The sequence below is a fragment of the Lutra lutra genome, chromosome 13 (genome assembly GCF_902655055.1).
Source record: "Lutra lutra chromosome 13, mLutLut1.2, whole genome shotgun sequence".
In the NCBI taxonomy this organism is placed as follows: domain Eukaryota; kingdom Metazoa; phylum Chordata; class Mammalia; order Carnivora; family Mustelidae; genus Lutra; species Lutra lutra.
Genome location: NC_062290.1, coordinates 74,356,373 through 74,381,137, shown reverse-complemented (window position 1 = coordinate 74,381,137; position 24,765 = coordinate 74,356,373). Strand labels below are relative to the sequence as shown.

The window sequence follows — 24,765 nt, the reverse complement described above, 5'->3', positions numbered from 1 at the left end:
TATAAATATTTCATTAGTATTTGGTGTCTCAGACAAGAAGTCCTAGGTCAGATTGGTTTTCTTTTCTTCAAGATTACAATTCCTTTCTCTCTTTTTTCATAGATTTTTCTTTTATTCCATGAAACTCAGATGACTTTCATTTTTCAACATTAACGCCTGTCACCTCAAAAGGTGCTTTGGATATGAATACATAAGCAGAGGAAATTTTCCCTTTGATATTAATTTTCAATTAAGATTTATTTATTTATTTGAGAGAGAGAGGGAGAGAGAAAAAGAGTGAGCACAAGTGGGAGGGGCAGAGGGAGAGATAATCTCAAGCAGACTCTGTGCTGAGCAGGGAGCCTGACTTGGGGCTCAGTCCCATGACCCTGAGATCATGACCTGAGTTGAAACAAAGGGTCAGACACTTAAATGACTGAGCCACCTGGGTGCCTTTTGCAATTTCTCTTAAGTGAATATCCCATATTTTGGATCTGTCCTTATGTTGTCTATTGTCCTATAGCTTCTGTCTCATATGATTTCCTTTTCTATGTGTTTTTTGCAAATTCTTCAAGTTGGAATTTGCAAATTTATTTTCCAGCAGCGACCAACCTATTATTCAGAGCCTCTATTGGGTTTTTATTTTTGGCATTCACATTTTGTTTTTTCACTTTTGAAAAAGATTTTGTTTATTTATTTGAGAGAGAATGAGAGTGAGAGAGAGAGCATGAGAGGGGAAAGGATCAGAGAGAGAAGCAGACTGCCCACTGAGCAGGCAGCCTGATGCAGGACTCGATCCCAGGACTCCAGGATCATGACCTGAGCTGAAGGCAGTTGCTTAACCAACTGAGCCACCCAAGTGCCCCCCACAGTTTATTTTTAATTTCCAAGTTCTCATTGTGTTTTTCAGAAGTTCCCCTTTTTTCATAGATTGCAGTATCCCCCCCTTTTTTTTTTTTGAAGATTTTATTTTTAAGTAATCTTTACACCCAGTATCCTCTTAATTTCATTTGGACTTCTGCATCTCTTCATATGTCAAGAGTGTTTTGGTCATCTATTACTGCATAATGGTACTCCCTGCCCCCTGCCCCATCCCCCACCCCATTTAATGGCTTGTAACAACAATTTATTATTACTCACAATTCCATGGCTAGGTGGTTCTCTCACTCATATGGCAACAACTCATATGGCTGGGCTGGGCTGGGCTGGTAGGTAAAAGAAGGCCTCTTTCACATTCTAGGGCCTTGATGCTGACTGTCAGTCAGGACACCTTAGTTTTCCAGGGGGGCCTCTCTCTTGACGTGATGTCTCATCTTTAGGCTGTCCCTTGAGTGACTTCTCTGCCAGGCATGATAGCTTGGATTTCCTTACAGCATGGCCACTGTATGCCAACAGAGGGAGAGATGAAGCTGCCAGTCGTCTCCCAGATCAGGTTCACAAAAGGCACAGCGTTAGCTTCTGCTGCCTTCTGTTGTCCAAAGCGAGCCTCTAGACCAGCCCATGGGGAGGGGGAATGGATTCCACTCTTGAATCCCCAAGAAATGACCAACCATCTTTAGAGATGATCTCCCAGATTTTCCCCGAAGTTTACTGCATTAGAGATGTACGTTGATCAGAACTGGTAGCTTGTGTGGGCTCTTTCAGCAGTTACAGTAATTGCTGCCTCCTTAACAATGATCAGTGAGCGATGAGGAGTTCATTGGTCCAAGACCCAAATGCAAACAAAAAGGAAAGTATAGTAAGTTTTGATAAAGTCACAAACAAAACTTAAAAAGGTTCTGATATTTTCTTCCTTCTTTTGTGAAACTATGGTGTTAGTAGGTTTTAGAAAACAAAACAAAACAAAATGCTCTTCATCTGGCAGAATAGAATATTGGCCACTTTATAGTGGTCCTTCCAAAATTACCAGCCTTTAAAATCCCAGAGCCCGGTAACAACCAGGTTTTCCTCAGTCTTGCTATTCCCTGTTCTTGGCTCCCCTGCCCCCTGCCCCCCACCATGGTTCTTGCAAGTGTCCTGGGAATAGTCCCATTTCACTTAAGGTTTTTTTTTTTTGTTTGTTTTGTTTTGTTTGGTGAAATTGGTGTGTGTATGGCTCTGATGGCATTCCTACAGTTTTTATTTTGTTCTCTAAGTCATTTCTGGGGGGAAAATCCACTAACTGGCAGAGAGGTTTCTTCTCCGGTCTCTGAATTACTATGCAGTTTTTACTGCTGTACCTGATACTTTGGGCTGTCTTTAGTCAAGGAGAAAAGTCTGCCAACGGGCATGTATTTTTCTTCTCAAAGCTTGTCTTAAGTTCTTGTAATCTTGATAAAATTAGTGAGACCCTTCTGAATTTTCCTCTTATTACCTGACTTACCCCGTGGTCATGAGCTAGAAAGCATTTTTCACTCTGGTTTAAATTGTTTTATATTTGGAGTTCTACTTTAGGTTTTTTTTCTTTCTTTCTTTCTTTTGTTTTTTTTTTTTTTTTAAAGAGAGGGGCAGAGGGGGAGAGAGAGAAAATCTTGAGCAGGCTCCATGCCCAGCAAGGAGCCTGACAAGGGACTTGATCTCATGACCTTGAGATCGCGACCTGAGCCAAAACCAAGAGTCAGACACTTAACAGACTAAGTAAGCCTCCCAGGGGCCCCATCCTTCAGGTATCTTCAGGTATGAGGTAGAGGCCATCCTTATTTTGTAGTGATTGAATTTTTTTCAGCATGCTTCTCTGGGGCTCTTTTTGTTGGGTGTCAGAGAGTTGGTGATAGTTGTTGGTTTTTGTAAATTCCCAAAACAACATTGACAAGGATTTATTGAGCACCTTTTAGTACTGGTGGCATAAAGAAAGGGTATATGAAAATAACCTTTGAAGAATGAAATAAAACTCATGATGCCCTCGCAAACAAATGCATCCTTTTTTGCAAGGGTAGATTGAGAATGTGAGAAATGGCTGTTCCAATGCCCCTGTGTCCCTGTGTTTCCCTTTTTATTGTTTTTTCTCTCCCTTCTTATATCTGGGTCTCAAGACATCGATGAGTGTGAGATTTCCGGCCTGTGCCGGCAAGGAGGACGGTGTGTGAACACTTACGGAAGTTTCAAATGCTACTGTATGGATGGATACTTGCCAGAGAATGGGCCCGAACCTTTCCACCCGGCCAGAGACACCACGTCATGCACAGGTGGGTGTTTGCCAAAGAAGGGAGCTTTCTGAAAGTGGGATTCTGCTCTCAGATGACTTTCTTCTGCTCGGAACCTGTGTCCGTGGGGCCTGTGTTGGGGATATGAGTGGAGATTATCTGTTCCTTTGCACATTTGTACAACCTATTAAATAAAGTCAATATTACAGGGTAAAAGGGGCTGGCTATCTTAGATTAAAAAAAAAAAAAAGCTACACTTGGTAAACTTCCGGGATTTTTACCAGTTAGTAGATATTCTCCCACGAAACATGATTTTATATAGTAAACATAGCTGCCCTCTTAAGGACCAGCAATAGAAAAATGACTCTGAAAATTACAAAGCCGTATATATCTGAAGGTGTTTTGCAATTCAAATGTTTTACTCCACTGGGCTAGGCTTCTCTTTAACTAGTGTGAATTAGTGAGGGTTGACTGCCAACTCCCATCAGCTTTGTGTCTGTGTAGATGCTATTACTGATGGAAGGCCAGAAGATTGAATAGAGACAGTCACTGGAAACATGCCCAGAAGTCAAAATGGAAATGAACCAGTCTATGTAAAATATTGCTCAGATGTGCATGTGTGTGGAGGGAAAGGGGACGATGGGGTAGAGGTGGAGAGAGATGATGAGTTTTGTAAATTCATATTCACATAGTAATGAATTTGACATTCATTTATTTTCAGAAATAGACTGTGGCCTCCCTCCTGAGGTCCCAGATGGCCTTATCGTCGGAAATTACACTTCCAGGCTTGGCAGTCAGGTGCGCTATGCTTGCAAAGAAGGATTTTTCAGTGACCTGGAAGATACAGTTTCAAGCTGCACAGCTTTGGGCACGTGGGAGTCCCCAAAGTTACATTGCCAAGGTGAGTTTTCAAAAGGTCCAGGATCCCAGCTTCTGTCGTTTTGAGATTGTTTTCGTATTTCTCTCTGAATTTCTCTTTAGGGTGGTGAATGAATTAAATAGATCCGGTAAGTTCCTGTTGTCTCTGAGAGGCATTCTAGTTGATTTTCTTGGTATTTTCAGGAATAGGTATTGGCAAATCATGATAATTCCATCTTTTATTTTTCTACGTTTGTAAGTTAGGTTTCTCGTGATCAACCCACTTGGTTAGTACTTTCAGAACAAAAAGTTAAATAGTAGTGTTGACTTTGAGTGTCCTTATTCATGACTTTCATGGCAGTGGTTTTAGTTTTTCATTAATGCTTTCATGGTCTTGGCTCTTTGACCCACTTATAGTCTTATGCACACTGACCCAGAGTCATGTGCCAGGTGCTGTTCTAAGTACTTTATATCAATTGACTCAATCAATCCTTACAGGATCCCTAGGAGTATGTACTGTTATTATCCCATTTTACAGATGAGGAGAGTGAGGCATGGAGAAATGAAGTAATCTGTTCAAGGTCATATAGCTAGCGATAGAGCTGAACTTGAACCCAGAAATTCTGGTTTCAGAAGTTGTATTCTTTTTTTTTTTTTTTAAGATTTTATTTATTTATTTGAGAGAGAGAAAGAGAAGGCTCATGTGTGCACGTCGAGGGGAGAGGGGCAGAGTGAAAGGGAGAGAGAATCTCAAACAGACTTTGTGCTGAGCTCAGAGCATGACACAGCACTTGATCCTAGGACACTGAGATTATGACCTGAGCCAAAACCAACAGTCCGATGATCAACTGATGGAGCCACCCAGGTGCCCCTGGCATGACATAATCTTTTTTTTTTTTTTAAAGATTTTATTTATTTGACAGAGATCACAAGCAGGCAGAGAAGCAGGCAGAGAGAGAGATGGAAGCAGGCTCCCCGCTGAGCAGAGAGCCCGATGCGGGGCTCGATCTCAGGACCCTGAGATCATGACCTGAGCCGAAGGCATGAGGCTTTAACCCACTGAGCCACCCAGGTGCCCCTGGCATGACATAATCTTAAAGAAGCCTCTATCTAGTCTCACTCTACTGGGGCTTAAAAAATTCAGAAATGAGTTACGTTTATTACATCTTTTAGATGTGTTCAAGTGATCATATACGTTTCTGCTTTAACCAAGTCATATGGTAAGGTTATATTTTTAGATTTCTTGATAATGATCTTATAAACTAATATCTGGAATGGAGCCTTCTTTCTGGGTCTTTGGTTTTTTTTTTCTTTTTATCTGGATTATATTTGCTAAACTTTATTTAGAAATTTTACATTAATATTCAGAAGTGAGGTTGGTTTATTTTCTTTTTTCTATGCCATCATTGTTGGGTTTGGTATCAGTATTATTCTAAATTTAAAAAAAAAGAATGTGAAAAAATTTCTCTCTTTCTTCCTTCTCTGGACTACTATAAATAGAAATTTTTAAAAAAAGATTTTATTTATTTATTTGACAGACAGATCACAAGTAGGCAGAGAGGCAGGCAGAGAGAGGAGGAAGCAGGCTCCCTGCTGAGCAGAGAGCCTGATGTGGGGCTCGATCCCAGGACCCTGGGATCATGACCTGAGCCGAAGGCAGTGGCTTTAACCCACTGAGCCACCCAGGCGCCCTTAAATAGAATTTTTAAAGGCTTAGGAGATTTCACTTGCAAATTATCTGGATGTGGCTTTTTTAGAGAGGTAGTCCTTGGGCTATTTTAAAAAACCCTATACTTACAGGTCTAAGTTTTCTATCCTTTTTGGGGTCCACTTTGGTAATTTACATATTCCTAGGAAATCATTGATTCTATTCAGATTTTCAAACTTATTTGTGGAGAGAAGTAGAAAGCACTCATATTTATAATTTTCTGTAGTTATAGTTGTTTATAAGTGAAATATTGGAAAAATCCCAAATGTCTATCAATGGGAAATCAATTAAATAAATCATGGCATGTACATGAAATGGAATATTATGTAGCCAATAAAAATTACATTGGAAAATAATACTTATTGACATAGGTTAGGCTTAACAGTGTATTACTGAGTTATCAGTTATATGAATAACATCACATTAATTTTGAAAAATCTCATATGCACATATATGCTCATGAAAGTTTAGAAGGTGATACATCAAAATATTAACATTGGTAACTTCCACTGGGGGGATCCAGGATGATTTTCATATATGATATTCTTTCTTTATTGAAAGAATGTTAAATGCCTTAGACAAAGTAACAACGCTGTTTTCCATTTTGCAAAAAAAGGAAACAGTTTTCACCGAATTTACTGCATAGCTAGGACCTCCGTGATGTGTTTGGCTAAGTTAATTCTTGTGCTGTTCTGATTTGTGATTCAGGCTCTAAACACATTTTTAATAGTTAATTGTCATCTTGGGGGTTAAGAAATTCTAAAAGTACATTTTAGTTCTCACATTATCTTTCAGTGGATCAATTAAAATGCAGAACTTGGATTAAAGTGTGCCCTAATGCATGTCAAAGAACTCCCTAAGGATTTATATAGGAAAACCCAAATGAAAGAGTTTGTGTGACTTTGAGAACTAGTAGTCATCTGGATTATTGGACCGAGAATGGGGAAAGTTAATTTGGAGGAGAGTACTTGTTAAATTCCCCAAAGAACTGTTATTTGGAAGATCTTCACTTCTTTTTTCCTTCCTTAATAACGGCTCCGTCTGCCTCTGACACCCTCCTTCTCCTCCCCCACATCACCACATGGCCACCAGCTTCTCAAGGCTGTGTCTGCTCCTCTGAGCACCCCTTCTTACTTACCCTTCATCATCCCTGGGACTCCAGAAGCCTGGCCGTGGGCCAGCCGGCACTGCATTTTCAGCTCCGAGGTCTAAAGCCACCGGAATTGGGAATTCCATTAACAACTCTAGCAAACTGTGAACTTCCATGTTGCTGAGGAACAGGTACTTGGTAAGGGAGCAGCTGTGTGTCACAGACCCAGCTTTTGTGTCCGATTTCACAGACTTCCCCATCAGAGAAGGCACAGTTGGTAGACCCTGTTGTTTGCCTTCTCTGTGTGCCACCGTGGCCAGGACCCCTTGACATGGGTCCCCCTCTGAACGAGCCTCAGAAGTGAGCACTGGAAGCAAGGAGGAGAGCTCCTAATGCCCAGGGCTTCTGTGGCTCCCTCTTCTGATTTAGGGAGGGATTTATGGAAATATCAGTCCCCCATGTCCATCAGCTCTCTTGAGAAGACAGTGTCAGTCTCTGGTTTGTGCTTCCTATTATTTTAGTAGGACTTTTTTCATTTTCAGAAAAGATGCAAGTTTGTATGTGGGAGCCTAAAGAAATTAAATTTTTAAAAATTCAGCCAAGCCAGAAGCAAAGTGAAGGAATCTCTTCAACTGTGTTGTCATCGACAATCAATCCAGAGCCCAGGTCTGATGTTAGATATGCTGTAGCCCTTGTGACCAAGACCATCGGGGGTCTGGGAGAAGAGCAAACACAGGTCCATCATGAACTATGATGTAATGGTGAACTCCTACGTATTATGTGAGAAGAATGAATAAATGCTATGAGTTCTCACTGGAAGGAGAGTGATTCTGGAGAAGAGGTGATGTGTGCTCTTCCCTTCATGTAGTTTGCTTGCCGTGTAAGAGTGTGGTGAGGACTGGTTTATAGTGGAGGTAGACCAGTTGGAGGGTTCTGGGGGGAAAAAAAAATCTGTCTTCTAAGACAAAATCCAAACTTCTAACCATGGCCTCTGAAGCCAGCAGGGTTTTTGGCCTTTTTGGCTTCTTTACAGGTTACATTTGCCATCATTCTCTCCCAACCAACAGGCTAAGCTTTTATCAACCTCAAGCTTTTTGCACATGCTTCTCCTGTTACTTATAATACTGGCCAACCACCTTAAACTTTTTTTTTTTTATTGTGGTAAAATACGCACGATAAAAAATTGACCATTTTCACCATTGATAAGTATACCATTCAGTGACATTAAGTAAATTCACAGTGTTGCCCAGCCATCACTGTTATCTATCTCCAGAATGTTTTCATCATTCCAAACAGAAACTCTGTACCCATTAAACAATAACTCCTCCCTCCTATGTCTCCCAGCCCCTGGTAACCTCTGTTCTACTTTTGTCACTGTAAATTTGTGTTCTAGGTACCTCATATATGTAGACTTGTACGATATTTGTCTTTTTATGTCTGGTTTATTTTGTTTCACGTAATGTCTTCAGGGTTCATCCATGTTGTAGCAGGTGTCAGACCTTCATTCTTATTTAAGGCTGAGTAATATTCCATTCTGCGTATACACCACATTTTCCTTATTCACTTGTTTGTTCACGGAGTCTCCCTGTTCTTGGCATAGCAAAGGCCTTCTTGTCTTTCAAGTTTCAGCTTCGGTGTCACCTCTGACAGCATTCTCTCTCTTAGTCCCCAGTATGCAAGCACATTATTTATGACCATTTTTGTGGTTTATGTCACTCCTACTGGACTGTGAATCTAAGAGCCTTGTGACCATGGAGTCTTGTTCAGCACGATCTCTCTAGCACCTGGTACAGGGCCCAGCATACCTAAGAGCATAACTAAGTCCCGTGGAAGCACCTGAATCCTCTTCCAAAGGTGGCACAGACCATGGCGGGCATCAAGTTGGCTCCCAGACTGCTGTCCAGCCTATCCTGGGCTGAGGCTTGCTGAAACCCGGGCCTCCTCAAGCTTCATGTCTTCTGACTTTGTCTTCCATATCTTCACATGTGCTTCTCACTTGGCGTGACCTCTCAGTGCAAGCCAGGCCGTGGACTGACTCCTGGTTTTCCCCATATCCACACAAGTGGCCCTCCAAAGAGAGCGGTCCAGCACTGTGGGCTGCTGGCAGAGGCAGAGTTTCTCCTTTGAGTTGGTGAATGAAGATGGGACGTGGTTTCTAAAGTCTACGAATAGTAGAGCCTGATTTCTCCAAAGGTGGTCAGCACTTTAAGGTGGACAAGGTTTTCTGTAAACATTGTCTCATCTGATCTCTAGAAATGCCTTCTGAGGTGGTTCTCAGAACTCATTTCACATATATTCTATTTACAATGCATAGGGGGTGTTCTTTCCCATTCTCACCAGAGAGAAAGTGACTTACCTTGTGTCACTAGCTTATGTATCAATAGGAGAACCCAAAGCACTTTCTTGAAGGCAGAGTCCATGTTAGAAGCAACCCTTGTGAGTGCTAGAGGTGGGAGGCGACAAGGAAAGGCTGCAGGGCCTGGGAGTCCATGGTGTGGGCTGGGACCCGCCCTGAAGAATATGTATTATTGTGGAGACAACTCTTCATCTTTTGAGGTTCTTGTAGTAGAGCCCCATCTCATCTCTGCCAAGTTGAGAGTATTTGACAAAGTTTTTATGTAAGTTGGACCACAAATTAGGGCATTCAGGTGAGGGGCGGTGGAGAAGTTTTGTTGCACTGCTCTCTCTGGATTTTTGGTCAGGCTGTGGAGAAGGTTCACATGGAGGCCTAGCAGGAAAGAGTGCTCTGATTGACTCGTGGTACCTGCCGTGGGGCAGGGTGGACACAGTGGCAGCCACGTATCTTGTGTTTATCTTCTGTGTTCCAGGTAATTGTTTGAAATGGATTTTGGGCACCTCACCACATACTGATCTTTTCAAACATTTAGGAAGACTGCATTGATTTCCTGCCTGCACTCAACAAATCTCTTGTGTTATCCTTTTGCAGTGTAAATGCCACTAAAATATATCCCTTACAAATGTTCGGAGTCACTGGAGTGTGCAGAATCAACCATGATACTGGTTATGAGACTGCCATGGGGTGGGGAAGCGGGAACCTTAGAATCGGAAAGACTTGTGTGAGTTTTGGGCGAACTACTTGGGAGTTCCAGAACTAGCTCTAAACTTCTCTCAACTCGTTTCCTTCTATAGAAGGGGATAAGATTGTTTCCATCCTGTAGAACTGCTATGAAGATTTAATGAGAAGCAATGGTAGAAAGCACTGGGTGGTGCGAGTTACATAGTCACCATTGTAATGAGAGCGTCATGATCTAGCGGGGAGTGGCAGGTGGTGTCTCTTACCAAAATGTCAGATCTTTGCGAAACTTCCCACCATAGAAGGGAAAGGTCTAAAATTCTCCAGCTTTCACATTACCCAATTTATTAGTTTCAGTTCAAGTATTCTGCCTATAAGTAGAGCATTAAAATGAAGAGTTTTAATGTTACTTTTGGTAAAAAAGAAAGATTCATGTGCGGTTCAAAGCGTCAACAGCCATTATCACCTCTACAAATGAAAGATCCTTACAGGAGAGATGTTGAAAACTCTTTTTTTCTTTCCAGCACTCACGCTTTCACCTACCCTGTCACCCCTGCAGTTTCTGGAGTCTTCAGATTCTAGCTGTTTTCATACCAGATGCTATTTGTTGACAATAAGTGTTGTTACGTGAAATGGAATTTTTTTTTCTTCTTCCAAGTGAGCTTTCTCTATGAATATGATCTGAAGGAAATGCATTGTTCATCAAGGCTAAAGTTCATGGAAGACTTGGGAATACAAAATACATCAAAAAGTTGTTATTATTATTATTTTCTGCTGCCTTAAGGGTGAGTGACTTTTTGGCACTAATGAGCTCATTAGCTTAGTCATCGCAGTTAATAAGCTCTCCTTGAGAATGTGCTTCATGGCATCGTACAACCCTCCCATTTTCCTTTGATGATCGTAATAACATTTTCTAAGTGCAAGTTGCCACATACCGAGATGCTAGATTCCAACCCCCCACATCGATGATACGTGGAATTCAGAGCTCAGATGATCCTGGAAGGAGGCTCTAACTACATGTGGCCAAATTACGAACATGGCATAAAAGACGTGAAACTCCGTCGTAAGGTTACATTTATTCAGCCCCATTCCTTAGGCCGTATTTCTTACCGGTACACGTCACAAAGATTAATATTCATAGGAATATTAATAACTCACATGACTGCAGGGGGTAGTCTAAAAATATGGGATGTAGGTATAGCCCATGGAGAGCTTACCATGAAGGGAAGGAGAGGGACATTTTTCCAAATGAAGATGAAGACAGTAAAGGTCTAAGTGCTGAATTATCTGATCCAGAACACGAGTATAGTGGAGACTCTGGTGTTAATCTGCCTGATGATTTGGACCCTTCCAACCTGCCCCACCCTACCGATTTCTAGGTGATCTGTAATTCTGCTTTGACTCTAAGGCACAACAGGGACATTTCTGTTATTGTTGTGTAAATGAAAACTGACTTTAATATGATTTTCTTCAGTTTTCATACTTGTTTCTGCTCCTCTGCCAGAGCTTTCCAGCTAGTAGTTTATTTCTCTGGAAAGACTTTTCTTGAGTCAATATCAGCCTGTGGAATAGGTCTATCATTCATTCCCCTGGCAGTTGGCAAGATGTCTGCCTCAATTTATGGACGTTATTGGTCTTTTTTTTTTTTTTCCCCCTTTCTCAGCTTGGTATTTATTGCTCTCTAAAACAGTCTTAGATGAAGCCTTATATTACTATGTATTTCTGAAATCAATCACATTATTGTGCTGATGTTTCTAATGAGAAACTGCCAATGGGGATGATACCAGTGATACAGCCCGTTGATTAGGTGTTATAAATTGCCGATACCTTTCATCAAACAGTTTTCCTTCTGGAATGTTTTCTTGGGTTGAATATTAAAGCTAGTAGTGTAGATAAACATTTTTACCTTCAAGATATGAAATGGAATTACAGTATGAATGTGGTCCTTGAAACAGGCACAGCACAGTACCCCCCACACCCCATTTTGAAGTTGATTATTTGAATGAAATAAAAGATAGTGGGATGGTAAGGAAAAATTCCCCACCATGGGGGTGCCTGGGTGGCTTAGACAGTTAAGCATCTGATTCTTGTTTTCCACTTAGGTCATGCTTCCAGGGTGGTGAGATCTAGCTCCACATCAGGCTCTGTGCTTGTGCTCAGGGGGAGTCAGAGGGGAGTCTGCTCCTCTGCCTCTCCCCCTACTTATGCACTTATGCTCTCTCTCCCAAATAAATAAATCTTAAAAAAAAATTCCCAGCATGTTCATAATTAGTTGACTGTATTGCTGACACATCTCCAAACGTTGTTCCTTCATAATATAATTAGCCAGAGAAATGTGTTTAAATGAACACCCCTAATGCATATCTAATGCAGATTTGTGCTCCTTATTTTTTTTCTTTCTTTTGGTTATAAACTGTTTTTAAATGGCTTAGTTCCTTGTGATAGTGAGAACTTTGGGCATTTCGTGGAGGACCATATTTTTCTTACTACCTATTGCAGCCTCCGTTGGATTGATTTTGGAGTCTTTCTTAATGGTAGCCATCTGCTTTCTTGGGTACCACTTAGTCTGAGTAGAAGTGGCAGAGGCTGCCGTCTCTCTAAAGCATGATGGGAATATCTGTGACAGGGCCATATGCCAGGCCACACCCAAGCCAGAACCCTGTTATGGCGTTAGACATCAGTACTAAGAAGGCTCCAGGGTATCACACAGATGTAGGGTTAAGTCTGTTTCCAGCAGCTATCTTGCTCTGGGAAAGCTGTGGGAGACAAGATTTGGAAGAGGGAGTTTAAGAACTCTTCCATCGGATTTGAATGCTTCATTATGCAACCTTTTCTCCTGAGGTTTTAGCTAACTTCTCAGCTCAGTCCTATTCAGGGCCTAGACTTGACCCCTTCACTGTGAGGCTCCCTAGATTTAATGGACCTGGACTTTGGGGTCATACATCCCATGGCTTGAGTACTGGCTCTGTCTTCTATTGGTGGTGGACTTTGGAACATGACTTAAGCTCTTAGGAGCTCTGAGGGGCTCTTAAGCTCCATATTCATATCTTTAAACTTTGTGAGGAAGAAACCATGTACCTTGCAAGGTTTTCTTTGATGAATAAATGAGATAGTATATATTTAATAGACATGTTTAGTAGGACTTTGATGAATGCTATTATGATTAAAATGATTGAGGTTCGGGGTGCCTGGGTGGCTCAGTGGGTTAAAGCCTATGCCTTTGGCTCAGGTCATGATCCCAGGGTCCTGGGATCGAGCCCCACATCGGGCTCTCTGCTCAGTGGGGAGCCTGCTTCTTCCTCTCTCGCTGCCTGCCTCTCTGCCTACTTGTAATCTCTGTCTGTCAAATAAATAAATAAATAAATAAATCTTTTTAAAAAATTAATTTCTTTTCAGCATAACAGAATTCATTGTTTATGCACCACACCCAGTGCTCCATGCCGTATGCGTCCTCCATAATACCCACCACCTGGCACCCCCATAAATAAATAAATCTAAAAAAAATAAAATAAAATGATTGAGGTTTGAACAACATTCCCAGAATTCCCTGGTACAACACTGATATTAGTTTTTATGAGTCTTTTATTCCACTTTCATCTACGTGGCGTATGGTAGGTGTGTGTTCCCTCTGTTGGATAACAAATGTAAAGGTAATGTGTACCTGTCTTGTTATTTATACTTACAATTTCCTGATGCCTCTTTCTTTCCTCAGGGGCTGTTACTCATATCAAAGGAACATTTGTTACATCTCAAACAATGATAAAGTAGTGGCAAGCTATCGATGAACAATTATTTATTGTATTTACTATGCAAAACGTATTATTTTAAGTAGGCTTTGTGGGAATGCAGGAGATGATAAAATAAAGATTCTGTTCTTTCCAGACTGACCGTATATTTGGGAAGACATAATATTTTCAGAGAAAGACATTAAACCCTCAAGCATGTGATGATAAATGGTAGCTATTCCTACTAGTATTTAATTTAGGTTCTGAGCTGAGCATGTGCATAAAACTCAAACTTGGAAGCTTGTAGAAATGTGGATGCCAAGAACCCAACTCCGTACTACTGATTCGGAAGACTTATCTCTGGGTAAGGGGAGGCTGTGCTTTCCAAGTTCCCTAGGCAGTTCAGATGTACAGCTGCTGTTTAGAACCATGTGTTTAATCCAAGTCATGCTAGAATCCACTCTATCTCTCACCAAGGGACTATCCATCTTGAGTAGTTATGGTACGGGAACTCACCAAGTCATGGTTGCCCACCACTGGACATCTCCCTGAGTCTCTGAACTATAGTCCCCAGAGACTGAGCTACTGATCTCTCATCAACTCCCAAATTAATATTTTTGGTATGAATTTTTAAAAATCTTATATTTTTACATGCCTTCCACTATTCTTAGTCACGTCCAAAGTTGGAAGCCAACATAGGTATCTTCTGTACTCTTATACGTTTAGAATCTGTGCTTCTCCCTTAACCCAATGATCTATCACTAGGTTCCTTCCCAAACCTCTCCAATGTGCTGTTTAGAATTCCAGCTTCAAGGTCCATAAACCTACATAAACCCTTACACTCAATCTCTTCACTGCTGTTCCCTCTATTTCCTGCTATAGCTAAACCCTGGTTTTAACTAGAAGATATTTTAGATGTCAACAGTGACTGGGCAGCTTTATGAAACATTAACCACCTGTTCGGTTGGTTGCCCAGGTACACACAAATATACTCACGTCTTGTTTTGGGCCGGTTGATACGTCTAAAGGTTTGGTGCTGGGAAAAACATGATGAGGGCTAAGAAGCCTTGTGTCTGGTAAACATGTATGAAAAGGGAATAAATCCCTATGAGCAAGTATGGGACTTTTGAGGTGGGCAGGGTTGGAGGATTTATGAAATGACCACCTTGTTCTGGTCCCATAACTGCTGATGATGTGAATCTACACTGACCAGAGACTAACTTCTTTTAAAATCCCAGAGCCCGGGCGCCTGGGTGGCTCAGTTGGTTAAGTGTCTGCCTTTGGCTCAGGTCATGATCTCAAGGGTCCTGGGATCAAGCCCCACTCAGGCTCCCTGCTTAGTGGAGAGTCTGCTTCTCCCTCTCTCTCTGCTTCTCCCCCTGCTTGTGTTCTTTCTCTCCATCAAACAAATCAGTAAAAATCTTTCAAAAAATAAAAATAAAAATCACAGACCCAAGAGACTGGGCCGGGTGGGTTGAGCTGTTATATTGATGTTCTCATGAAAACTTCAATTCAACAGATGAAAGCCTGCTCTGGGAAAGAACTCTGGGGTTCTACAACAAACCAAATATCCACAGTGGGGCAGAGCCATGTGCAGTCCCATTAAATCCACCAGTTCTGTATCAGAAGCTCATTTAAGTGAAGCTACCTGTTTCTAAGGCCAAGAATGGTTGTTGGGGAGTTGGGAACAGATCATACCATTTTCTCTATCTTGAGTTATTTGTCTCAATAAATGCACTTACTTTTTTTTTTAAAGATTTTTTTTTTCCATTTATTTGACAGACAGATCACAAGTAGGCAGAGAGGCAGGCAGAGAGAGAGAGAGGAGGAGGAGGCAGGCTCCCTGCTGAGCAGAGATCCTGATGCGGGACTTGATCCCAGGACCCTGAGATCATGACCTGAGCTAAAGGCAGAGGATTCAACCACTGAGCCACCCAGGCGCCCACATTTTATTTTTTTTTAAAGATTTATTTATTTGAAAGAAAGAAAGAGCACAAGCAGGAGGGGCAGAGGGAGAGGGTGGGAGAAATTCAAGCAGACTCCAACACAGGGCTTGATATCAAGACCCTGAGATCAGGACCTGAGCTGGAACCAAGGGTCAGAGGCACTTTACCCTTATATTTGAAAAGCCTGCATGTCAAGACTGTGTGATTTTCTTGGCTTTCTACAGACTGGGGAGAAAACTAAACATTAGAGTGAACAGCAGAAATTATATATATATTTTTCTCTGTATTTGGGTATAACTGGGACTCTTGGCTGTATTTGCAATGACTATGGCCTCCTTATTTTAGATTTATTATGCTTTCTTGAATAAAATTGTGTGTATGAACTTCCCACGACTTCGTGAGGAATTTGGCATGTTCCTTTCTTCACTTTGCCTCATTGCTCAGAGTTTTTGAAATAATTTGAAAATTTATTTTCAAATTATTCCTTTTTTACACTGTTCAACTTTTTATTGTAGAATCCTTTACTCCTAGTTATATCAAGCTCTGCAGCCACATTTTTAAAATTTTTTAAAATTTTGTCAGGAAGAGAGAACACAAGCAGGGGAGTGGCAGGCAGAGGGAGAAGCAGGCTCCCCACTGAGCAAGGAGCCTGATACAGGACTCCATCTGAGAACCCTGGGATTATGACCTGAGCCTAAGGCAGACACTTAACTGACTGAGCCACCCAGGCGTCCCACCAGTCACATTTAAATGATTATGGAGACTTAACCTACACATCATTTACATTTCATTGCTTGCTAGTGTTTCTTCTAAAACCTGCCCTCCCCTTCTTTTAGGATATTAATTCTGGTTCATTTTATTGTTGTTGTTGGGCTGGAGGTTTTTTTTTTTTTTTTTTTTTTTTAAAGATTTTATTTATTTATTTGTCAGAGAGAGAGGAGCTAGAGTGAGCACAGGCAGACAGAGTGGCAGGCAGAGGCAGAGGGAGAAGCAGGCTCCCTGCCAAGCAAGGAGCCCAATGTGGGACTCGATCCCAGGACACCGGGATCATGACCTGAGCTGAAGGCAGCTGCTCAACCAACTGAGCCACCCAGGCGTCCTATTTTTTTTTTTTTAACAGAAAAGATAAACGTGTGGATTTTCAAAAATTGCAAAATATTTGAAGATGACTTTCTTCTACTCTTACATGAAGTAAAGTTTGGCTGAGTCTGAAATGGTAGCGTCATAATCCATTTCTTTTAGATAGTTTCTGTAAATATTCTAGTGTGCTCTAGTAGTCAGAGCTGCAGAGAAGAAATTTCAAATCAGTTTTATAATTCTAGGCTTGTCTCCTTCTATGCAGCTGATTTTTTTCCTTTATAGAAACATAAAGTGAATGTTTAGACTATATATATACTTTCCCTATTAATTTGCTTTAAAAGTTCAAAGATTTTGTATCTATTTCATTCAATAATCAGTTGGCAACAAAACAATAATTATGTTATCATCTACTTAGGAGTTTGTGATCTCATGATACATAGGAAAAAGTACCTGAAAATCTTAATATTTAAAAGAACCTCAGATGGATCGTTTCATTGACCAAAGAATTCTCCGTAATGTAAATAATCTTACAATTGGAATATTTTCTACGTGTACACGTTTGTAAATTTCACTGAATTGGGGCCTGTCTATTTTTTCTACTTCCAAACAATCTTTTTTTTTTTTTTTAAAGACTTTGTTTGAGAGAGAGAGAATGAGAGAGAGAGCATGAGAAGGGGGAGGGTCAGAGGGAGAAGCAGACTCCCTGACAAGCAGTGAGCCCGATGTGGGACTCGATCCCGGGACTCCAGGATTATGACCTGAGCCGAAGGCAGTCGCTTAACCAACTGAGCCACCCAGGCATCCCCCGAACAATCTTCTGTATCTGCAGCTGGATTATTTGATGGGGTTCATGTTTTCTCTTTCGCATATGAGGGGGCTCTATTGCAGCAAAATGTTTTTTTCCTAAAATGTGAACTATAGGGCTAGAAGCTGGGGGTCTAACTAGTGCTGTGCTTCTTCCCTTTGCAGAGGTCAAGTGCGGCCATCCTCCGGAAGTGCGCCATGCAGTGCTGGTGGGGAATCACAGCTCCAGCCCGGGCAGTGTGGCTCACTATGTCTGTCAAGAGGGCTTTGAGAGCGCTGGGGGAAAGATCACTTCTGTCTGCACGGAGAAAGGCACTTGGAGGAAAAGTGCTTTGACATGCACAGGTATAGACTTTTGTTCTGTGGGGCTTCTGTTTCCTGGAAGCAAACAGCCCATAGGAGCTGGGGACTGCCAGCTATCCCCCCGCTTCCTCTGTGTACTGTGCCTGGCTGTGGCATTTACATGAGTGAGCAATTGGCTTTAGGTGTGTTGGCTGAATCCTGAAGATTTAGAGGGTGGATTGGAAAAATAAACTTGGGCATCATCTTCTGCAACTCACCTGAAATCACAGTGATTCCCATCTCCTCTATGTGGCTGGCTGAGAAATGTTTCTCCATGAACCATTTTCTCCGGGAGCATACTGGAAAGTCCTAACTTAGCCCATGTTGGCAGCTTTTCACCAAAGAAAAGGTGGTGTAATGGGTAAAGAGGTTTTTTAATGTTTGTTTTTAAATTTTTAATTGTGGTCAAACACACACAACATGAAGTCTACCGCCTTAACCATTTTAAAGTATCAAGTGTATTCACGCTGTTGGGAAACCCATCTCCAGACTCTTTTCATATTGCAAAACTGAAACTCGGTACCCATTAACCAGTAACTCCCCACTTCCTCCTCCCTATGGCACCACCATTTTACTTTTCTGTGGATTTGACGAATTTAGATACCTCATATAAGTAGAATCAGGCAGCGTTTGTCCTTCTGTCACTGGCTTATTTCCCTCAGCATGATGTTCTGCAGGTTCATCCGTGAATTTGCAAATGGCGGGGTTTCCTTCTTTTTAAAGGCTGAATAACATTCCGTCGTGTGTATTTGCCACATTTTGTTGATCCATTCATCACTGACAGACACTTGTGTTGCGTCCACCTTCCGGCCATTGTGAACAGTGCTGGTGTGAGGATGGGCATGCAGATATCTCTTTGAGAGCCTGCTTTCATTGCTTTTGGGTATATGCCCCAAATGGGGCTCCTGGTGAAAAGGGGTTCTGAGACATCAGTTCAAAGTCCAGCAGTGTCATCTGTGGGCTGTGTGTCATCGGGTAAGGTGTGATTTGCTCAGATCCTCGGTTTCTTTGTCTATAAAAGGGGGAAAATAAAGTCTCCTTTTCCTATTTCAAAAGTTATTGGGAGGGAATCGAATGAGACCATTTATGGGGAACACTTTGAAAAGTCTAAAGCACCTTGTACCTGTTAGGTCTTTTACTGAAATTATTGGCCTGTCTTGAAGAAGGTCTTCTCATGAGTCACAAGTAAGCACTTCCTCATGTTTCAGTTCATAGCACTGCTTCCAAGAAACAAGGTGGGAGAAGGCAGTGACTCTGTTTGTGAGGGTTAGGCACGGGGTGTGACAAATGGTTGCTCTGAGGAATGTGTTTCTAGATGTTGACGTGCTTGGCTCTAGTGACAGATCTCTGAAGAGTGAAATCTCAAGGTAGCTTTGGGCTGGGTCTCTGGTTTGACCTGCAGCAAAACTGTGGTAGCATGTCTTGGGTCTTGCCAGTCAGAGCTTTCCATAGGAAAGTCTAGCCAGAGCAAGTGAAACATGGGGACTGCTAGTGATTATTTATCCATGGAGCAACAGTTCCTAACCATGTGGGGCATAGGAATTTGGTGAAATCTATCAAATTGATTTAATAGGTATCCATTTAGCATATACTATGGTTGAGGTACTTTGCTGGACACTACCTTCTTGGAATATATGGGGCAACAGGGTAAACAGACTTATCTCCAAAGAAATGCACATATGTGAAATGTTTTACAGACTCAGGATGTTCATGGACTTCCCTGAAACAGGTGAAGAATTCAGTGCTGCTACTGGAGGCATCTATGCCATGCAGTTCCCACCTTGGGTCGTCTCTGCCTCAGACAGAAGAGGATGTAGGCCAGAGACTGTGAACATAGAAACAAAGAAGGGTAGACGTGGGTGGGAACCCAGTGATCAAGTTCAACCTGTTCTTAGGGAGTTCTCGTTGACTTAACCCTACCTGCAGAGAGAAGCGAGGGCAGTCCTGTAACTAACCAAGGACTCCAGAGTCCCAGTCTCATTAGGGAAATTGAGAGGAGCTCATGCCATATTGGACCAGACTGATGGCCATTCCACTCTATTAGTGTATCTCAGTAGCGCTTCTAAGAATTGTTTGGAGGCAATGAGGCAGCTGTCTCATGGGATGCCGAGTTAAACATTTGGGGGAAGTGTTCCTGGCCCTGAGATCCCTATGGAGTCCCTTGATTAGAGAGCCGGGCATAGCTTCTGGACCCTCTGCCGTTGGCTTCGTGGCTCAGGCGGCTCTGCCTCCCCCATTCAGAGTTCAGTGGGGGTACAGGGATTAGTCACTACATGAAAAACCAGTGGATCCGCATGGGGCATAGTAAGCTATTAATTAGCTGATGCTTGTAGAGCACTTTGAAGAACAAACACGTTATGTAACTGCTAATTATAATTACCATCCTCAGCCTGCCACCTTTCACAAAGTCTGTGGCTCCAGCGGCAGCTGTTTCCCTGGGTTTATGCAAGCTTTGATTTAAGGAGAGAAAAGGCATTTTCCCTGAGAGCTGGGATCTTTCTGGGAGGAGGCCTCTATGCCCCCAATCAAGATTGGCAGCTAAATTCAATTTCCGCAGATAAAGGCAGTGATTTACGCGCTGATTAATTCACGGTGCCGCGCACACGGTCTGGGTGGGTAGGTAGGGGAGAGGCTTCTGGAAATGTAGCGCGAGATGCTGATTTCCACGGCTCTTGCCCAGCTGAACCCTCTTCTGACTCTTCTCTGTTTTTCATCCATTTCTGTACGCCTCTCCTGCACCAGCTCCCTCTGTGTACTTTGTGTTCACCTTCTTTGATGTCCTTCTGGATTTTCCTCCCATCGCCTGCTTCTCTGCCTAGCCTCTGAATGCCTTCTACCTCTGCTCTCTGTTTTCATTCTGTTTACCCCTCTATACTTGAGTGTTGAGTTCCAAATTCGGTGGAATAATCTGTCTTCACGTCACCTGGATTGTTTTTAGTTAAAAATATTTTCGGAGGCCTTGCCTCTTTGGATGAGCAGCATGGATCTGTGTATGTTTTTAATGGAGTGTGAATGCTGGCGAAGTGGTGGGACTATTTTTTTTTTCCCCTTCTTTTTCTTTAAGGCCAGTTTGAACTGGAACCTCCAGACAGCTGACAATTAGGAAACCATTTTAGTGTCTGGAAAAACCCGAGGTGGAAGCTTGATGTTTAGTGGGTTGGTTTACCTCAAGATCAAAGAGGCTGATTCATTCTTGATAAGACTGTCCCTGGCTTTCCTTCTGCTCGGGTCGTTTGGCTTCTCATGTTTAGAATCTGAGTTAATAATTATAAGGTTGATGCTCAGTCAAGCCGCGCTCTTAGAAGGGTAATATCACTATGGAAACACAGACTGTGTATTGGCTGTGATGCTTTCTGAGCCCCCCCTCCAATCCAACTCAGGTCCTGAGTCCAAGTGCCTCCAGGCCTCCCGTTAGCCTCTGCCCCTCAGTTGTGTTGTTGATCTTCCTTTTCAGCCTAGTGACTGCTCACTTGCAGCGGTAATGCAATTCAGATGGAAAACAAAGGTCAGCTGGAATAAATGGACACATTGATATAAATAGCCACATGGCTGGGATTTGTTTGAATATGTGTATAATGTTTGGACTGTCAAGCATGATAGCTACCTTTGGCTGGGTATCAACTTGCATGCCCAGGGCTCTGCTAGGGGTCTTCGTGCTTCGTTTCATTTTGTCCTCAGGGAAACCCTGTAAAATAAGTATTGGTATTTTTCATTTCATAGGTGAGTAATCTGAGACTCGTAGAAGTTAGGCAACGTTCACAGGGTCCTTCAGTAACTAGTAAATGGCAGAGGTGGGACTTGAACTTCAGTCTGGACACCTGGAAAGCCCACGATCGCTGTCCTACCAGTGTTTCCCAAGTTTGAGTCATGTGTTACACCCTGATGATTTTGCTGTAACGAAAGCATTATTTTTTTTAATAGGTTTCTTTAAAAAACTTATATTTTAAATTTCAAATCATAATTTAAATGTATTGATCAAAGACACTTTGTAGGGTATGTGATATTCCGATTTGGATGAACTGTGTGTATTTTTTCTAATATACATAAAAGTCAGTATAAGCAAACATACATCACTTTATTCATGGGCCACAAGAAAGTCATCCTAAGGTGTATAATGCATTTTAGGAAAGTGTTCCTCTAAGTCCTGCTACTTCTACCTACTGTACGTGACTCTGAAGACTGAAAAACGGGAAAGGACAGATAGTAGAACTCTCATGGCCAAGCATACACTTATTCAAAGTAGTCACTTCGATTTCAGGGGTGCTGCCATTATCAAAATGTATCTGTTTTGTAATCTGTGTTTGGGAATTGCCTTTGGAAGTAGTTTGTGAATCATAGTAGACGATCAGTCATTTGGAAATCAGGTACTGTTTTTGATGAGAAATGACACTGAGCTTGACTATCTGCTTGGATCACCTGAAGTTATTCTCAATGATCTTTTACTGTTTCCAAAAATAGAGAGGGTTATAGGTTATATATAAGTTTTTTGAGAAGGTTATAAAGTTGGAAACCAAGAGTCTGCTGAGTCAGTCCCTGTCCACAGTGGGACTCCTAAGTGTGGTATATGCCCACTGCCTCTGTCTCCCTCCTTCCTACTTCTCTTCCCAGCCTACAGTCAGCCACCCAGAGCCTTCACTCCACTGTAGCTCTCTCCCTGAGCTCTCTAGTGACCACCTGTCAACTTCCTGTTCTAGTTTCACTCCTCAGTCCTCTTAACCTTCCCACAACATTTACTATTGTTGATTACCTATCCATACATTCATCCTTCCATTCAGCCAATCAACCAAATAATAAATATTAAAACAAGTATCTAAGGTACTCTCTTAGGTTCTGGGGGTAGAAAGATAAGCCTGGTCTTTGCTGTCATAGAGCTTACATGCAGGAGAGACAGACACTGAGTAACCAATTACAGAATTATTCAGTTGTAGATGTGATAAGTACTGCAGAGAAATAAATGCTGGGTGCTAGTAGAATACTAAAATACATACATAGATACATACATGTACATACATATATGTAACTGGACAAGACCCAGGCCTGCTCTCCCTACCTCCACACGAAGTCAAGCTTCACAGCTCATCATGGCACTTTGCGCGCTCTGTCAGGGGACCAGGAACCATGTGAAAGAAGAAAGAGGTAGAGGTTTTCCCTGGTGCTTCTTGGGTCAGAGGTGAGGGGGTTGTGGGGAATTGGTGGGAAGGAAGGGAGATAACTTTGGAGGAAGCAGACACTCCTTCCCATCTCCTTTCCTTGACCTCCAAGTGTCCCACCTCCAGTCAGTCTCCCCGCCTCTCTGCTGCTCTGTGTCCTCTGGGGTTTCTGCTCTGTGTCCTCTGCTCTGTTTCCTCTTGGGGTCCATGTTTTCCGTGTTCTGCCGTCGGGCTGCTCTCCGTATCCTCCCTGGATGTTACCCCAAACTTAGTATCAACGACCATCCACACCTTGCTGACTTTGGAGATGACTTTTTCACCTGGATAGTCTGTAGATAACTCCTATCTAGCATGTTCTTTTTTTTTTATTTTTTTTATTTTTTATAAACATATATTTTTAATCCCAAGGGGTACAGGTCTGCGAATCGCCAGGTTTACACACTTCACAGCACTCACCATAGCACATACCCTCCCCAATATCCATAACACCACCCCCCCTCTCCCAACCCCCCTCCCCCCATCAACCCTCAGTTTGTTTTGTGAGATTAAGAGTCACTTATGGTTTGTCTCCCTCCCAATCCCATCTTGTTTCATTTACTCTTCTCCTACCCCCTTAACCCCCCATGTTGCATCTCCTCTCCCTCATATCAGGGAGATCATATGATAGTTGTCTTTCTCTGATTGACTTATTTCGCTATATCTAGCATGTTCTAAACACAGTTTGTTGGTCTTTTTCTCCCAACCCAGGGTGCTTCCCCCTCTGTTTCTCAGGACAAGAGTACAAGGCAATCCATTCGGACTCTCAAGCTCAAAGGCTAGCAGTCATCCAACTTCCCGGCTGTTCCCCATCACTCACCTTCTACTGCTTCTCCTTTAGAGTTGTCTTATGGCTTTCATACCCTGCCCCCAGGCCTCCTCTCCTCCTCCCTGCTGAACACTGCGCCACAGTGCCCCCCAGCCCCTCCTGGCCCTGGAGTCCGGCAGTCCTAGTTTTGAATCCTGACTTGACTGGTTGTAACCTTACAACCCGCATGACCTTTGGCCGGTTGTGTAACTTCTCCAAGCCTCAGGTCTAGAAAATGGACATAATAATATTAAGCTCATGGGCTTATTTTAAATTAATTTTTAATATACTTTCCCCCAGTTTTACTGAGAAATAATGACATACATTCCTGCATAAGTTTAAGGCACACAGTGTGATGGTATGACATGTTATGAAATTATTATCCTGGAGCTATTTTGAAGATTAAATAAGCGACGCTTTTAAAGTTCTATACATATTATCGGGTATATAATAATAACTCAGTAAATGTTTGCTGTTGCTTCTTACGACTGCAATTCAGGTAGGATCTGATCTTTAAAGATCTATCAGTATTTGGCATCTTATAGTCGCTGGGTAAAGAGTATCCTGTTCTTATGATCTCCAGTTCTACTCCAATGTTTACTTTGCAAAACGCCAGAGTTATCTTTCTTTTTTTTTTTTTTTTTTAGATTTTATTCATTTATTTGACAGAGAGAGAGAGAGATCACAAGCAGGCAGAGAGAGGGAGAAGCAGGCTCACTGCCGAGCAGAGAGCCCGATGTGGGGCTTGATCCCAGGACCCTGAGATCACGACCTGAGCCGAAGGCAGAGGCTTAACCCACTGAACCACCCAGGTGCCCCCAGAGTTATCTTTCTAAAGGAAAAAAAAAAAAGCACCATTATGTTCCTGCTTTTAGCTACCCATTGCATATAGGAATACGTCTGCCCTTAGCGTGGCAAGTGGGGTCGTTCCCCGTCTGATCCTGTCTAGTCTCCTTCTTAGCACCCAGAATATGCCACAGCCCCTTACAGTTCCACGCATTAGCTCTGCTGTCTGTTTGTTTAGATGTGTCTCCCACTCTTCAGCCTTTCACCCATCAAGGTTATGCCCTCCACAAAGCCGGC

The 24,765-nt window shown here is 42.3% G+C and overlaps 1 protein-coding gene and 1 long non-coding RNA gene across 5 annotated transcripts in view; one reads left to right on the top strand and one right to left on the bottom strand.

The window, feature by feature from the left end:
• SUSD1 (sushi domain containing 1) overlaps nucleotides 1–24,765 on the top strand; it is a 128,859-nt gene that overhangs the window by 22,658 nt on the left and 81,436 nt on the right. For all 4 annotated transcript variants that reach the window (XM_047700513.1, XM_047700514.1, XM_047700516.1 and 1 more), the window contains exons 4-6: nucleotides 2,991–3,143; nucleotides 3,823–4,002; nucleotides 17,512–17,691. In XM_047700513.1, coding sequence (XP_047556469.1) covers nucleotides 2,991–3,143; nucleotides 3,823–4,002; nucleotides 17,512–17,691 — 513 coding nt within the window. The remainder of the gene's footprint in view (nucleotides 1–2,990; nucleotides 3,144–3,822; nucleotides 4,003–17,511; nucleotides 17,692–24,765) is intronic.
• Nucleotides 18,847–23,833, bottom strand: LOC125083674 (uncharacterized). Its single transcript, XR_007122338.1, has 3 exons — nucleotides 23,695–23,833; nucleotides 21,293–21,373; nucleotides 18,847–19,513 (listed from the first exon to the last, which is right to left on the bottom strand). It is a non-coding gene; the product is annotated as an uncharacterized LOC125083674 (long non-coding RNA).